An 18,208-nucleotide genomic window follows, 5' to 3' on the forward strand; every position below is an offset into this window, starting at 1 on the left:
TTGTTAAATTTAATGATAAACTGGTTAGCTTCTTATTATTGTCAACTTCAGAAACAAAGTGAAGTAAAATATCAGTTAGTTAAATATATAGATTTAATTATAAATATAGTTTACAAATATTAAATTTCACTGTTGTATTCATTTGGCCTTGTCTGGCTTTGTCCATTTATTTCATTCATTTAAGCAAAAAAATAAATAAACAACCTACCTAGCTTCCTCGAGCAAAATGGTTGATTTGCGTAATTTGAAGTCACTGGGACTTACTGTTTGTTAGATTAATTTCATTTTCTCCACAGGTGGCTTAGACATTTATTTTGAATAAAGGGTTTAAATGAGTCATTATTTTTTGCAATTATAAAAACAATGAAGAATAATTTTTCCCTCACTTTCTTTGCCATTAGTGGCTGATACAATGGCAGATAGTTATGGTCATCCTCATGATTGTCTTTCTTCTGTCATGGCATTCACCATAAGTTTGACAGTATTATTGTTTGTTCAGGCGATGGAGATGGCAGAGATGGCTCATGAAGAAGCAAAACTGGCGACTAAACCAGAAACAGTTGTGTGATTTGTTGCTTTTTTCTATTGCATGATTTTTTCACAATTTTTACGGGGATGTGCAAGAACTTCATATATTTTAGTTCCTCCACCCTATTTTTTTTAAAATTAAAGACTATTAATAATGACATTGAAGACACCAGTATTGTTACATTATTCATTAGTTAATTGCTTTTGCACTGTGAAGACATTTTGGTGTGCTTCTTAAACTGTTGATATTGATATTTTGAAGATCTGTTCATCGTTACTGTTTAACTATATTGAGAGGGAAGTGTGATCACAGTGTAGCTAAACAGTGCACAATGGTGTGGGATGCTTGCAGCAATATTTCTTGGGGGATAGGTTGGTATGGAAGGTGCCATGTTCAGCAGTCATTGTCTCCACAATTATATTTTCATCCATTGCTGTACCTGTCATTTTATCCCATATTTTTCTGTGTCAGGCCTTTCATTTCTGTTGAAACGGGGCTCTGAAATTTGCATGAACTGATTGATCATTACAGCTGCTATATATACCAGCAAGAACTTGAAAGACTATATGTAAGGAGAAGATTGCAGTACTACTAGGTTTCTCTTAGACCCAATATGCAGTCCTAAACCAAAGGGATAAAAAAATTTTAAAAAGGAAAACAGGGGGTAGCTTTTTTTAGTGGTGTTTTTTTAAATAAACATAAGAGCATGTCAACACATGTTTATAGAAATAATGATATTGTAACTTTATTTTATCACATAGGACATTAGACCATCTCTATATATGTCTGTTTAATATGTTAGAATTTTCCAGCATATCTTTGACAAGATGTGGCAGTAATATGTGATGAATTTTGTAATATATTCCAAAAGCTTTTCTTGAGATCTTGCAGAGCTATACTGTTGCTATTGATATCAATATTAGATCATTTTAATATTATTGCTTTGAGACAATCTAATTTTAAAAGCTCATTCCCAGTTTGGATATTCCAGATCGGTGTTTTCAGTCATTTAAACTGTACTGCCAACATGTGTGTTTGTAAGGTTAGAGAAATCATGATAGCATTTCTTGAAACATGTAGTCTTTCTTAAAATGTGGTTAATGTTGCAGAAATAGTGAGATGCTAATTGCACTATTTCTATTTGTGTTTTATATTGTAATCATACTAAGGTGTGCTGTTGCACAGATTTGTGAGTGAGAATTTAAGCATGCTCTGCAAAGAACTGATTGCATACAGAAATGAGAATTGTCTGCTAGAAATCTATTTTATGTCATATCTTTTTTAAGAAAAATAGAACTTGATTCATATTGCTGTGTAATCAATTACTGAACTATAATAATGCAAGAAACCATGTCTAATTTAATAATTTACTACTGTTCTGGAAACTTTCAATTTGTAGCATGTCTACTGTAAAAAAATGTCTTTACTTGAAATGTGACCAAGGTCATTTTTTTTTATTTGGTCTTTACTCCATTAAAAATTCACTTTTTCTCTCAATTGTCTAGCTATGATCTTTGGCTAAACCAGGTTCTCCGTACACCCAAGCTGGCTGCAAACATAAGGAACTTTATCCAAGTTTTTTCCTGTGTTATAGTGTGTGAATTGTGACTTTCTGGAGAAAGTCATTTTTACAGTATCATGATATATTTCTTCTTTTATTACTATAAACCATTTATCTTTATATAAGTTTTTGCAGCACCCATCTGTGTACTTCATTTTTGAACATTAGGGTTCCTTTCCAGTTTTCTGTCTCGTATACTCTTTAGCAGATAACTTCCTGAATGAATCTCTGATAGTTAGATGAGAGCTGAAAATATGCCACATTTGTTGAGATTTGAAAAGGAGTACAGTCATGTTTAGTAATGTTGGACTTGTAATTCATGCTCTTAAATATCCACATGCCAGTCTCTCACCTACAGTTACACACACACACATGGATGTGCATGCATAAACATTGTGCATGTATATTATTGCTTTTGTTCAAGAAGTCTCTTAGTGACTTTGCCACATAGTTGAATCCTGTATGTACTGCCAGTATTTTCTAAATTTGATTTGCAATTGTAATTGGGTTATAGTTCGTGACAATTTTCAGGCAGCCTTTACAACACTTTGTCTGCATTTCGTACTGTTTGAAATGCAAACAAACAGCCCCTTCCCCCATCCAGCCATTGTTTTGTTTCCCCTTTCATCCTCTCGTCATCTTACCTCCTCTTATTTTGAGTAACACCTGTCTGTGATGTTACAATATTCTCTCCAAATACTTTACAAAAATACTTATGTCTATATAAAATTTTTCCACCCCTTGGTTGTGTTTTTATATATCCTTTCCTACAAAGTTGTTTATGTTTTGCATTTTCTTTAAGTAACATATGTTTTCAACATGTTTCTGTTATGAACCGTTCTCAACATATTCTGCAGTGACGAGAGCTACTTACTGAGGGAGGCTTTACATCCCCTAAGCTATAATCTTTGTGGAAGCAGATAACCGAGTGGTTAGAGCAGAGCACTGGCATTTGAATCCAAAGGCATGCTGGTTATATACCCATTTGATTCAGTGAACTTCCCCTGTCAACCCAGCTGTCATGAATGGGTACCTGACTCCATCAAGGATTGGGGGAGATAAGCCAGTGAGAAAGTGGAGATGGGTACTTCCCTCACAAAAAAAAAAAATGGCCCTAAGAAAAGGGTAGTCTTTCCTCATTCCCAAACAACCAGAAAAGGTTGGGGAATTACCTTGACCTTCTAATGTTTACTTAAAGAGGTCAATGTTGATTTTGCCCAATTAACTTTTCCCTCCTCTCCAAAATATTATTGTTGACAACTGACAATTGGCTGTAGTCATGCCTTTATCAATGATGTGTCCATGTGTTTATGCTCACTTTGAAGCAATATGTTGTTGAAGCTGATATTTTTATTTCAAAAGACAGTTGCTGCATTTTGCTGGATGTATACTTATTTTGATTTTTGTTAGTTTGGTATTCTTTTATCCAAACCATGCAGTTAAGTAAAGACATGTTTTCAGTAATTCTCCACTGAATCAAATTAAACATGCATAAATACTTCAGATGTTATATGAGCCTTAACTTCAAAGATCATTATGTAAAACCTTTGATAAGGATGTATAAAAGAAATGCTTACATTAATGATGTGCAAGTATGTCTACACTGCTAGCAGTATGTTTTCTGGGTAGACTAAATTAAACGTAAGGTAGAACTTTTATGAAAGTGCTGTGTATTAGGCAGCCAGCATGAATGATTTTGCTTCCTTGGACTTGCTATGGTCTGTGATGCTCACTTTGATGTATGCCATAGATGTGGCTCTTCTGATTGATTTAAACATTTTTTTCTTTCTCTTTTGCCTGTGTGTTGCTCTCAAGCATTTCCCAAGTTTATTCAAAGCCAAACTTGTGTCAGTGATGTATTTTTACAGGATTATGGTGAATGCCTGAATTCAGAGAATCTGAGTGAAAAAGAATGGGTAGCATATTGAGATTCAGATGAAAGGGGCATAATCAATTATTTCATGAGAAAAAAAGATTGTTTTGGGGGTGGGGGATTTCAAATGCATACGTTCTTGTTCCCTTTTAGCACATATCTGTCTAAATTTCCCACAGGACAGTAGAGAGTAGTATTTACTGTTGATGGTTGCATTTTATTTTTGCCGTACGTGGATAACCTGCTTTCTAGATTTCAACATGGTGATGGTTATATGCTATAACCTTTTTTTCCTGGTAATTGTTGATAGCCTGGGAAAACAAAACAGGTGAGGGCAGATGTGCAGGTTTATCTCTTCCGACTGGTCGTTTTGTAGTATGCACAAACACAAGAACCTAAACCAAAGTTGCATGCACACTTCAAACCTGATGAGTACCCTACAGGTATTATGGAAAACAGGGCAGATACATTTCATCATCATACAAAATAATGCAGTAGACATTTGTACTTACTGATCTTAATAAATGTGTAATAGCCAACAATGTGTAAATTTGAAATACATTTAAATGAATGTGTTTTGAAGCTATTAGGTCAAAAGGTTTGCAGAGGTTTTTATGGAAAGCAGCTTATTTCCTAAAGCTGTGCCTCAGAGATTTTTTTTAACTGGGTGGAGATTCTGATGAATTTGAGGGGTTAAAACTTCTCTTGGCCATAATATTGGAGGTCCAGCCTGCATGAGGCTTGTGCTGCTTACTACAGTCTTTGCACAATCGCGCCATTCAGTAACAGATATTTATCGTTTATTACTGTCTATTACTGTTGTGCCATTCAGCTATTACTGTTGTCGCACAATGCACTGTTCAGCAAAATACGGTATGTCCCATCAACTAGTCTTTGCACAGTTGTATCATTTAGTGACAGATGATATGTTCCTAGAGAGTTTTCTAAACTTTGCTAACAGTCATGGATGCTAATAGGTGATTGTCAGAATTATTTATTCTCACATACATAATTTGTAGGGCTGCTGAACTTTAGCTCTTCATTATTCAAATTCAGCAAAGAATATCTAAACTGCTATTTAAGGAGACATAGCTGATGCTATTTTGTGCTGTAGGCCTAAAAGATATTTGATAACCAGTACATTTTAAGTTATTTCATGCAATACTTTCATGTAATATCTATTCCTGTGTAAGGCTTTCAGAATCTCTACATGTTTATCTCATTGTGGTGATCCCTTAAATGCGTGCTGTGAGCTACCTGCAGTTAGATTAATATTGGAAGGCAGCATTCCATGGTTTGGCTAGTCATGTGGCACTGTTTGGTTTTCCAGTCAGCATCTGCACCATTTCGCTTGGAAGAGTAATGCAAACTACAAGAATAGTGGCATTTATAAAAGACAGCTAATTTTTTCAAAATCTTTTACTTTTATTGCTATTTAAATCACAAGCAGGCATGTATTTTTATATTTCTTATTACAGTGTACTTGTTGTGAAGGGAAGCTCTCTGTAATTTTAATGATATTTTCTTCAAATTATCAATCAACGATAAAAGGACAAACTAGCAATTTATTCTGAGTTAGACACAATTTGTGTTATTCCTGTACAATCAATGTTAAAAAAAAAAAAAGTAAAGGCCATAGAAGCTATAGTGTGCGTCCTTTATTTGGCAGTTCTCAGTTAAGTGAGGACAACTGGAAGAGTTGCTGGCAGTAAAACAAATTATAACCATCAATATGATGGGCATCCATTTGTGATTTAGGAAGCACATGCTGTTGATTATGTATGTATTGATAGCAAGTTCTCCCAACAAACAAGTGATGTTCTATCCTGCTGAAAGATAAAAACATTGCACAGCAAGAGGTTGCACTTCCTCTCTTAAACACACAAAAGCTGCTCAGTCTTTATGAGACTACATTGGAATAGTATAGCTTTCTGTGCAAAAGGTTGGACACAATTCAAATAAAAAGTCTCTGGTTTTGCACTTAGTGTGCCCCAACTATACCTCCCCGACCCCACCCCATCACCACCTCCCCAATTCTTCCAATATGTGCAAATTTATTTGTTGGTATTATTTAATTTATTTACAAACTTTTAAGATTTTTGTGACCTCAGCTTTTTTGTTTTGTTTTGTTTTGTTTTGTTGTTTTTTTACTTTTCTTTCCTTTTTTCTTGCAGTTTCCATACTACAGGCTAGTGTCCTTGAACTATCCTCATGTTTAAACACTCTTTCTGCATTGTCCACTTTTCCTAACACTACCAACTTATTAGTCAGTGATAACCATTTGCAATCAATGCTTCTTATTATCAGAATTTGCATGGCAACTGCAGTTGCTGAAAACAGTCCTATTTACTTTGAATTTATATTTCCCTTGTCTGTAGTATGAGAAGCATGCAACATTAAGGGACTAATCTTCTGTTGTGTTTACTGTTGAAGAGAATGGAAAAATTATGAAATCTTTTCATTCAATTTTTGCACAAGCATGTTGGCAAGTCCAGATGCAGTTAAATAGTTGTTTTAGCATTCCTCTTTTTTTTTTTTAACTGGTTACATTTTTTGCAGTTTGTTGCATGTGTTTACTATACAAATGAAAATCTGTTAGCCTAGATCAGTTTACATGTTACAACATTTTCATTGAAGTTCTGAGTGAGCGTTACTCAAGCAGTTGATAGGGATCCCCTTTTCACACACATTTCCTGATAACAGGGGACACATAAAGCTTACATGCAAACTTGGTGACAGTCCCTGGTTTCTGACACTCTTTGTTTAAGAAAGTTGAATTTATTACAAAAATCACCAATCTTTTGGCATAAAACATCACCTAAGCACAGCCATTTTGTGCACATTTCTTCTTCCCTCCCACCAAATTAAAAAACCAATTGCATCTACCCTGAGTGAAACAAAGTATGTCTGCTATTCACCATGATTCAACACATTGCTCTTTCAAAGACTTAATCACCACACTAAGCCAAACATCTGTTCATGGGTTTCTGTAAAGTATATATGCATGTATACTCCACACTTCCTTTTTATTAAAAGAGCAGGTTAAAATAATGTCTACTTCAGGACAGTTCAAGACAGAAATATGTGAACATTTCCACACCTCAGAAATTTCCTACTTTACAGAAATTCTTGCCTTCTTTATAGGTCTATTCCTCTTCGTGCATCAGGTTGCACATAAGGCCCTAACCAGAGTCCTCCACCGAGCTGAAAACCGCTCCAGGTGACCCCATGTCCAGCCCTTTCCTTTCATCTCCCTTTCCACTGTTCTTCTCCAAGTTTCCTTTGGGTGGCCTCGTTTTCTTAGGGCGACTCTAGAGAAGTCTGCTGTCTGCATGCGGAGCACATGTCCAATCCATCGCCAATGCCTTTGTTGAAACTGCATGGTGATGGACTTGGTTTCAGTTCTTTGGTGGTGATGGTATTTGGCCAAAAGATGCTAAGTATGCGCCTGAGGCATCTGATTTGGAAGACGTCAAGCCTGTTACTGATGGTTTTGGTCGTCTTCCATGATTCTGCTCTGTAAAGGAGGGTGCTGATCACATTTGACTTGAAGATTCTCAGCTTGATCTTCTGACTGATGTTATTTGCCTTCCTTGTGCTCCCGAGTGAGGCGAAGGCCTGGCTGGCTTTTGCCAGTCAGGCTCAGATCACCACCTCCGCGTCCCTGGTGTTTGACATTTTGGACCCAAGATAGGTGAAACTGTCAACTTCCTCAATCTCTTCTCCATTTAGTTTGATCTTTATAGGTGGTTAAATGAAATACACATCTATTGCCACAACAGGATCTATTCTTTTCCTACAGCTTTGATATTTCACCAGATATAAATGCTTTTTAAGTATAATTACAGACTTTGCCATTTGATCCTCATTATAACTCTTAGTCTTTAGCAGGTAAAGACCATCTTGTGCAATCTTATGCCAATGACCCCATAGAGTGAATGAATTGACTGCATGGGGACATGAAAGAGAGCATAACCAATAAAAATTAAACTAATGCTTTTCTTGTAAGATAATTTTTCAAACAGCAGAATGTAGCAAATATTCTACTGCAAGTCGTACAAAGCTGCATATCTGCCATACTCAGGCTTAATAGAGCTCCTGTCAGAATGCAGATAGTTAATAACAGAAGATCTAAATAGCACATCTTAATCAAACTGTCCAGAGCAATCAATGGAAATGGCTGATGCTACACTTTTAAAACGTTTTTAAAGATTTTTAGCTTAAACATTTTTTTGATATTTAATATCTAAACGCATCTTTTTTGCTATTTTGTCTTGTGCATAATGTTTATGTGTATGATGATGTTCATCTGTGTTATTCATTTCTTTTTCAGCGTGAGGATAAACTATCTTGTTCAGAAGTCATTTCTGTCAGTATACCTCCCAGTTAGCATGCTGTCTGTATGAATGTGTAGGTCATCATAGCCAGCCCTCTCACCACAGCAGGGGTGCAGTTTTAACTAAACAGTTCAGAGCAAGGATAAGACAAATATACTGATGAAAAACATCTGGGTCTTTGTTTCTGGTATTTGTGTGCATGCATATGCCTGTGCAAATGTTTAAATTTGTGATAAGGTAGAATTTCTGGTCAGTGTACAGAGTATTTCTGCATTTGATAAACATCAATGAGCATATACCCATCCAAAGTGCCTGTACTGCTACAAAATAGTTGTGTACTTAACACAAACATTGTAAGATCAAATTTTTTAAATGTGTGTTTAACTTTAATAGTGTCAGTCTGGCTCATTCACAAGTAAACGATGCTTTTCAGCCTTATGTTTAAATGAACTTGATAACATCTTAAGATATGTCTAAAGGTCTACAAGAATGCAATTTTTGTCTCTTAAATGGGTAAAGTTCAGCACAATATGCTATTTCCGGATAAATACCCCTTTTCCATTTTTGAGATGCATTCTTAAAAATATCACCAGCATGCAAAGAAAAAGGTTGAACATGAGGTCGCATATGATGTGCCTAATTAATACGAGTTCAGTTCAGCCCATTAGCTAAAGCCTGACCCCAAAACATTGGTGTACAATCCTGATGCCTGTGCATTGTGTAGCTAGAAAAAAAAATTATTTCCTCTATGCAACAGATTATGAATATTTTGTTTTTGATGCCATTTTAATAATGTGCTAGCTCTTTCAAACAATCATGATATAGACTCAAAAAACAAGAGACTGGTTTTAAAATTTATGTTACACTGGTGGTACCTTTATGTTGCTCTTCATACCTGCATGCACATAATCATTCAAGAAAAGAACACATTTCCCAAAAATGGAGCTTTACTGGGTAGTGTATCTTCTGATATTCCTTTTCTTTGACAGATAGATAGTTGCCTTGAATAATAATACATGTTTTTTTGGTCCCTCAGTTGGAGCTACTTAGCTCTACTCAAGTGTGTTCAACCGTACAGCAATATATCACATACCTAATTTTCACCCTGTTGCACACCTTTCTGCATTTTCCTTTGCATGGCGGATCAGATCAATGATGCCCATAACAACGTTTACATTTCCTGACTATTTCGGTTTTTCACCTGTTCTTTGGACTTATTTTCTAGGTGTCAATCCAAAATCAGTATTTTTTTTTCTTTAACAAGTATTGTACGTTTCCTTCCAGACATCAACATCGAGTTCTTGCTCCTACAACTTTTGCTAACTTGCCTGAAACAGTGAAGTTTCTGGGGGGGATGATTTAGTTGCTGAAACAAATGCCACAATGAGGCAGGTTGGAAACAAACGGGAGCAACAGCTCTTTCAGTCTTTGACTTTAAACATCTCATATTTTCATGGCTACCTGCTGAAAGGCTTTCATAATAACTTCTATATAGAATACATTCTCAATGATGGTTATTTTTTAAAGGATGTCTACGGTGACCAAAAAACCCTAAATTCTACAGCATCTGCATGTCTTCCTGATGGTGTTGTGACCCACACCAACCGATGAAAACGAAAACCAACATTTTATTTTTATTTTTCAAGGGAAGTTACTACACAAATGAATTCCCGTAACTCAGAGTAAGCTTCCCTTGAAGGGCGCATCACTCCGCCAAACGATTATAAACGTGTTCTAGGTTAACTGCAAACGCTTTGCTCAAACGAAGAAACATGGAAAGCATTGACGAAATACGAGAAAGGGTTACTATAACGGAGTTCGGCGTGACAAATGTAAGTGGCTAATTAGAAATTTATTTTTTCTTACTTGAGCTTGCTTGTTAAACTTTTGTAAAGAAATAAATATTAAATCAACGTAAAGCTCACAGACCGATCCGATGTCCATGATGTTGAGTGCTTGAAGTTCGAGATACCTAAATTAATACATGTATTGTATCTAGTGTATTTGTGTTTTAAGGTTCACAGTTCAGATTTCCCCGGCAACTATGAAGGATATGATGATGCTTGGGACCAGAAGAAGTTTGAAAAGGTAAGGTGTCACAGTGAAATGCTAACAATTTAAAAGTCAATTTATTATTATTATTATTAAAAATAATATATTTACAAATCATACTTGGGTATCATGGTAATTCAGTTTTAGAAATTCATTTTTATTGTTATTCATTACGAAAATCAAAACTTTATTTTGGTACATTTATTTAAAATAGACCGACATCCTTGAGCTATACAACACAATGTTTTTGCTTGTACCATCTGCTGAAAGAATGGTTTTTGCCTTGTTGCGAGGGACCCCTGCTAAATTCTTGTCTAAGTATAACCGATGAAACTTTATTCAAGGATGGTTATGAAGGTTTTCCTCTTACTATTGTATGTTTCTGTTAGAATTTATTGTAAGAATTAGTTCTTTCACAGAACTTGTGAATCTTTTTTTATTTTTAAATGGACTCCGTAGATAACTCATGGGATTTGCAGAAATGATTTTACCTATTGCAGAAATTCAAGGTTGAGATTATTAAGTTGCAAGGTGATGAGTTGGAGTTTGACATGATTGGTGTTGATGCTGCCATAGCCAATGCTTTTCGAAGAATTCTTCTGGCAGAGGTAAGTATTGTGAGGCAATATGCTTTTTTCCCTCATTTTCACCATCAGCTTTTTTTCTCTCTCTCCTCTCCCATCCCCCCATTCCAACCCACCCACACTTTTAGCACATCTTGCATTTCACAATTTTCTTTTTAAAAAAAATCAGTCTGTCTGAAGTAAAAAGTTGAAATACTGGAAAATTACTTAATGATGAAACCCCTGTTTGTTATAAATTCTTTTAATCACTAATGCAAAAAAATTTTTAAATCTTTTTTAAGAGAATGTAGGGTAATAAAAATGAAAAGCTAAGTCTTTTTAACACCTGCTCTTTGTATCTAGTGAGATATTCATATCTGTTTTTGATGGTAACTATTGATTGGTTTTTGTAGGTGCCCTCCATGGCTGTGGAGAAAGTGCATGTGTACAACAATACATCCATTATTCAAGATGAAGTTCTAGCACATCGTCTGGGACTTGTTCCTATTCGAGCAGATCCACGGCTTTTTGAATACAAGCAGCCAGGTATGAGTTAGTCTCACACCTGCTCATTCACCTTCATTGTTATCACACCAACCCTGTATTTTGTCACACATAATAAGAAAAAGGATTCTCCACCTTTTGTGTACTCTCTTATGATGTTAGATGATAATAGCTGTTAATGATGATGATGATGAATTATATCTGTCTCATTCTCTTACCCCAACTAGTCTTGAAATACATCACTATTTTTATCTCAATTATTTCTATTACTTTCTGTGAGGCTAGACTTGACAGGATGACAGCGTGCTTTGCTCAGTCAGTGTGTTGCTTCCATATAGTCTTATGCAGGGTATAATAAATCTGTTGATTATTTACTTTTGCTAGGACAAGTGACAAACAACTGAGTTTTTAGATGCATTGTTTTGCAAATAGTCTGTTTATAAATATTTATGTAAATGAACTCGTGCAAGTAAAAATTTCCAACTGTGCCTAGAGTTCATTGTATACTAATTGGTTGTATACAATACTGTTGTTTAGCTTAACTTGGTCAGATTAGGATTTAAACTTATTTTTCTTATTGTAAACACCACTTTTTACAAGAAATGTGTGATGTATAGATCAGAGGCCGAAGTTTCATCGCACTGCAAGGCCGCTTAGGGGTCGTCAAAGGTCGGACCAGCCTTTGTGTTCAGCAAAGGTCGAATCGTGTCAAGTTTCGGTTGCTGTAGCCAGCCAATCCACCCGTAAATGTAGAGATGGTCCTCCCTGCCTCTAACTCGCATAAGGCTTGCTAAAGATGGCTGCTGCATACTTAATGCTGTATGAAGCGGAAAGAAATCTTTGCAGAAACATAATATTTCGCGATCGAACTTATCCCATTGATTCATGGGACAACAGAACTCTATCAACGATTAAGATTTCAGTGTAATGACATCCTGGAGATCGTCGATAATATACAAGCGGACAGCAATTTCAAATCGGGGGGCGCAGTGTCACACCTACATTACAAGTGTGTCTTGCCCTTCGTTTTTATGCAAAGGGTACCTTTTCAGAATGTGTGTTTTAAAGAAAGAAAAGGTACTAGTGCATACATGTATGCAGTATTTGTAAGGGTTCTGTTAGCTGTGTTCAGAAATTATGGTGTAACATTTATGGTGAAATAATAGCAAGAACAGAAAGTTGGACTGGCAGAATTTTAAACATAACTATTAACTTCACAGGACAAGATGATGAAGGCACAGAGCAAGACACTCTTGAGCTTCATCTTAAGGTGCGGTGTACCAAAAATGTCAAAGCTCAAGACACCACTGATCCTAATCAGATGTATGTCAACCACAAAGGTAAAAGAAATCTTATATAACCGAAAATTCTTACTGTACTGCAGTAATGTAGCTAGAATGTGTTTGTGATCTGTATTTGATGCTATTCATTTACAACGATCTGATTATGCTAGGGCAGCTTGAAAAAGAAAGCATTGCCAGTGGATCTTAGAGGAAGGTTGGATTTTAGTTGTTTTTTTTTTCCAATTTGTTTTTTAAATGAAGAGCTAATTGTAGTTGGCTAGGATATTTCTATATGCTTAACTTGTAGTGTTAACTTAAATTTCTTCCTTTTGTTTTGGAATTTACATTTACCTGTATAACCTTGATTGCAAGTGCTTCTGTTGTTGATATTTTTCCGTTGAATATCATTGAAACATTGTTTAGCATAGGTATGCAAGTTTTACATTGTTAAATATGCTTCCTCATCTTATTACTTTCTGTAAATTTTTCATTTTTAACTTTCAGTCCTTACAAAGCAAATGGAATGGATACCTAAAGGAAACCAAGTGAATCTGGTGAGTTTCAGCTAGACAATAACATGATACCCCTTGTTGGGGTAAGCTGTTCTTATTTAGTGCATTAAGTGCTCTACACAGCAACCAAAAAATGTTCACTTATCAAGGTTTTTTTCCAGGCTAGATTTTGTTTGACTTTAAGACAAGAAAGTTTCTTTGTCACAGCACTGTAAATAAATAAGTCCTTGAACTTTGCTTTATCAGTTCATCAGATGTGCATACACTCAGAACTTTTTTAAAGAGTATTTTGAGGAGTAGATATTTGGCTAACAGTGTGGCTTTTGGCTATACTGGTATTAACATTCATTATTTTATATTTGATGCAAGATTTTAATCATTCTTTTTATTTCTTTGTGAATTGAATTTGATAAATCTTAAATGTCAGGAACCTAAAAAAAAAGACTGTCTAAAAAAAAAGTTTTGTGTGTGTGTTACTGTGTATTTTAGGGTAATATATCTACGTATATGTATATATGGAATGACTGTTTACTGTGTGTTGTAGGGTAATATTGGGCCAGTTCATGATGACATTCTTCTTGCCAAACTAAGGCCAGGACAGGTATTTTAAGACAGTGCAGCCCATTCAAAGCTGCTCCTTAAATCATTTGAGATTATCTTTCTTTCTTTTATTTGCATGTTATTTGTTCTCAGTGGATTTCATACAAAGTTGATTCATCCAGTGATTGGTAAAATAATTTGTCTAATGCATTGAATTAATGTTGTTGAACCAGTCAAAGAGAAATTTTCATTTTATTGCTGAGCATTTTGATAGATATATCAAACATTTGCATAGATTTGTTAAGCTGCCATGTGTGATTTGAGTGAAATGTAATGTTTCTTTTTTTACGATTTTTAACAGGAAATTGATGTTCGGATGTTTTGTGTAAAAGGCATAGGGAAAGATCATGCAAAATTTTCTCCTGTTGGTGAGTCCTTCTTCCCACTCTTATGGTTGCAAGTTTTTTTGTATTTTTTTTCTGTTGGCATGGTTATTTATTACTCTTTCAAAATAAACCACAGGGCATGCACTATTCAGAATCTGAATTTGATGTACCTAATTTCCTTTGGATTTACAAGAAAATGCTATTTCACAATGAAATGAGGTAGAAGCAGGTTCTTTCTCCCAACTTTGAACTTTAATTATAATTTTGATTTATTTTACTCTCATATTTATTTTATTTTTTATTATTTCTTTTTGAACCTTCATTAAGACCTGAGTATGAGATCCAATGTTCGGAGCCTGGACTTAAAGTGTTAAATATTTTGTAAGCATCATTCAGTATGCTGTTGTGGACAGCATGAGACTTCTGTCATAAAGTGTATAACATTTACAAAGACAAGAGCCATTGTAACAAATTTTAGGCTTTTAGTTTTTTATGGCAGTCATGCTGATACATTTTGGTAATTCATAATATTAACATCTTTTTCAGCCACAGCAACATATCGTCTTCTGCCAGAAATAAAGTTGCTGCGAGAAATAGAAGGCGAATCTGCAGAGCGATTGCAGAAATGTTTTTCACCTGGTGTTATTGGACTTTTGCATAACAAACATACAGGTTATATAACGGTTTTCTTGTTGTGTATCTAACACGGTCTTCTCCCAGTCATTATTATGTGTTAAGAGACATTTCAGGAGGTCAGATCTCTTTTAAGTAGTCAGTTCTTTGTTTTTAGCATTTTTACTTTTTTTAAGTGTATTTGTGTCTTCACTTTGTGTTTTTAAGGGAGTAAACAAGCATATGTAGCTGATGCAAGACGAGACACGTGCAGCCGAGAAGTGTTCCGACACGATGACCTGAAAAATGCAGTAAAGCTTACACGAGTTCGGGATCATTTTATATGTAAGTTAATTATTATTATTATTATTTTTTTACAATGTCATACAGCCATTCATACTTTCACTTTTAATATGCACTATTGGCGTAGAGAATTACAAACTTGAAATCAAGATGTGCACAGTCTTCCTTTGGTTACACCTGTGTTGTATATCTTTAACTTTTATATCTCCTTAACATTTTCATTCTTTTCATATCATTTTAGTTTCCTCTTAATGCTCTACTAGGGGCTGTAGTTATAAAGTGAGAGTAAGTCTTCAGGGCAAAACAGGCAATTCAAGGAGAAGCATCTGTTGTTTCTGAAGTTGTAAAGTGATATCTAGGCTCCACAGACATTACTTGGCAGTTCTTTTCACTAGGACACTTTTGCCACCTCTTTGTTACTATGGCTTCCCGAGTAAAACAACATCCTCAAGATCTGGATACGCTTGTCCTTGAATTCTGCAATTTCGCTCAGGGCAATGTATAACTTTTGCTTTATAACTATGATCCCAGATGACATGTCTATGTGGAAATCACCCTACTATGATTCCAGCTGTCCACCTGATTAGTCAAAAATGACACCACATCCCATCTAATTCATGAGTTCCCCTCTCTATTTGTTGTTGTTTTTGGTCTGCTTTGATGGAGATGGTCATGTTTCAGACGCCACGTACTAGAACAACAAACTTGCAACCTTTGTGTCCCCAGTTCCAGACCCATTAGTATGGGTAGTGAATGTTTTGTGACTGTATCATACAGTAGGAGGGTCTCATTGCTTATGTTTCCTTTCAAAGTCCTTCTACCCAAAGGTCTGGCAAAAGTCAAGAGTCACGGTCTGTCTGCTGGCTTCCTTACTCAACTGGAGTTGTTCTTGGAGCTGCTCTCTGGAAGACCAGTCCACAACTATTACTCGCAAGCTGTCTACATCTACTTTACTTCGCCAGTTGCACCCCTAAATCCTTTATCCAGGCTCAAAATGTCCAAACCATTATGTCAAGGCATTAGGAACGGGGTCACTAGTTGAATGTTCTTGCATGATGCAGTGTCACACATCACTACTGTTCGAAGGTTCTCCACTTTGGCAGTTTATGAGGGTAAGTGTAGGTTTTCGACCAATGGAGAGCTATCCAAGGCCTTGACTCATGTGGTAGACTTTTACCTTTAGCTCTTTGATGTGAATGGGACACATTATTTTAAAGGCTATAGAGCTATGCTCTCCAATTCCATTTGTCCATTTGGGGTTGTGGGATCAGATTTATCTGACCTGTCCAGCTGTCCCATGCACTACCAATGTGCTCACTGCTTTCCTCTTAGAAACTTGAGTAGGTACTCACCTTTCTGAAATCCTTTCAATAGTGCCTGGGAGCTCTTGTCCTGTGCTCTTTTTAAACTGCTTACTTGGAAGACCTTTTTTTTCCCTTCACGTTTTTGCTTATGTTTTAGCGATTCATGCTTTTTCTTCAGACTTGACCTTCTCGAACACCCAGGTTTTTGGGCTAAGAATAGGATGGGGTCCTAGAGAAGTCACTCTGCTTGTTGGCAGCTCAGCATATTGCATAAAATGACTTGTTTGGCCTACCCTGTTTCTATTGACTCATATCTCAGTATGGAACTACAGCCAGGCTGGAATTGAGAGGTGTTTTAAATCTTTCTTCAGGAGTAGTAGCCTCGTTTCTGACATACTACCACACTCTCTGCCTGTTATTCATTCTCTACATAGTCATGTTATCTGGTAGAGTATCAAGAATAAATACCATTTTTGCTAGAAGAATTTCTTTCTTTGAGTACTTACCAGATGACCTGACCGCTAGTTCCCTTCTTCCTCCCTACTGTGGTTCCCTTTACAGTCACCATGTAAAACTGGAGAGTTGAATTCACTGTCCAGAGAAGGTGTGTATTCCCTGTTGGTTTTGGAGCGAACAGCTGGAATTGTTGGTAGCTAGTAGAGTATTTCCACAAAGTCGGTTCATCTGGTACAGCATGAAGAAGAAACTAAATATCTTTCCAAACATCCTAGAACACATTAGATAAGGTTATGCAAATCTTGAATATTAAGTGTCATGTACATGTCATGATAAAATTACAGTTTTAGTGGAATCAACGGGAGCCCTGGGTCCTGAGGTGTTGATGAGTGAGGCTATACGGACACTACAGGAAAAATGTCACACCCTTCTGAGAGCCTTGAGCAAGACATAGCGTCTCTTGCTGTAAGCTAAACCCTCTAGCTGCAGGGAGATAATACAACCATGCACTGTACCATCTCTAGGCATGCACTCAAACAGCATCTTTTGTATTGGAGTTCAGTGATGTTTCAAGAAAACTTTTGTAAATAAAGATGACATTGTGAGATAAAGACCAAGGGCTTAGCTTTTATTTGTTTGTTTGTTTTGTTTTTTCGTTTCTTGTATGTTTAACTGTTGAATAGCAGTATAAAAGTTTGCAAACTGTAAGTTTGATAGACTTTGTAATGCTACTGGGATACTTTGTATTCAAGAGAAAAATCGTTTGATGATGTGATTTAGAAATTTCTATTGTGTTAAGCCTTTTGTTCACTGTTCATTTGACATTGGTTCATAGCGCTAGAGGTGCTTAACTTCATAGCAAAAAAAAAAAAATGCACAGAAATGAGCTGCAAGTTTGTAATACTCGCCAAGGAAAGGGACGCAATTTACGAGGTGAACACATTTTATGGCTTTATTGTTTGGACTGTCTCCCGTGGATCTTTTATGTTTTGGTGGTTGTGGGGCTTTCTTTTGTTACGGACACACATTCTCTTCATTGCTCACACAGGCAGTTTACAAAGATTTCTATCTTCTTTATCAGTGAAACGACCTTTAAAAGATTATTACATTCGTTCCGTGCTTTGACAGGCAGTACTATAGCGGAAAGATTTGATTGAAACGGGCCGAGCACACCCCTTGCTTTCACACGACTTTAAAAAGGTCCTTTCTCCTTTTTTTTAATAAAAAAACGGTTCTATTGGCCATCGGTCGGGATGGTTAAAGAAACATGACGTAACCCCATGCTGGGGCTCATCGATAAAATTTGTTGGGAGGGAAATTGGAAAGCATTCCCTCGTGACTCCCAGTTCCGTGTCGTGTCAGAGGTCAGCAGCGCTCTAGATGATTTCATTGG

The 18,208-nt window shown here is 36.1% G+C and overlaps 2 protein-coding genes across 4 annotated transcripts in view; both read left to right on the forward strand.

The window, feature by feature from the left end:
* Positions 1-8,469, forward strand: part of LOC112570683 (1-phosphatidylinositol 4,5-bisphosphate phosphodiesterase beta-4-like) — a 43,171-nt gene extending 34,702 nt beyond the window's left edge. For all 3 annotated transcript variants that reach the window (XM_025249246.1, XM_025249247.1, XM_025249248.1), the window contains one exon: positions 500-8,469. In XM_025249246.1, coding sequence (XP_025105031.1) covers positions 500-568 — 69 coding nt within the window. In that variant the 3' untranslated portion in view covers positions 569-8,469. The remainder of the gene's footprint in view (positions 1-499) is intronic.
* Positions 8,470-9,973: 1,504 nt separating this feature from the next.
* On the forward strand, positions 9,974-17,426 carry LOC112570686 (DNA-directed RNA polymerases I and III subunit RPAC1-like). The gene is made up of 11 exons (XM_025249251.1): positions 9,974-10,132; positions 10,317-10,388; positions 10,853-10,960; positions 11,329-11,461; positions 12,640-12,759; positions 13,207-13,256; positions 13,759-13,815; positions 14,116-14,182; positions 14,687-14,812; positions 14,981-15,097; positions 17,160-17,426. The coding sequence occupies exons 1-11, from the start codon at positions 10,073-10,075 to the stop codon at positions 17,267-17,269; spliced, it is 1,020 nt and encodes a 339-aa protein (XP_025105036.1). The 5' UTR covers positions 9,974-10,072; the 3' UTR covers positions 17,270-17,426.
* Positions 17,427-18,208: the final 782 nt, after the last annotated feature.

This window comes from Pomacea canaliculata, linkage group LG8 (assembly GCF_003073045.1).
Source record: "Pomacea canaliculata isolate SZHN2017 linkage group LG8, ASM307304v1, whole genome shotgun sequence".
NCBI lineage: Eukaryota > Metazoa > Mollusca > Gastropoda > Architaenioglossa > Ampullariidae > Pomacea > Pomacea canaliculata.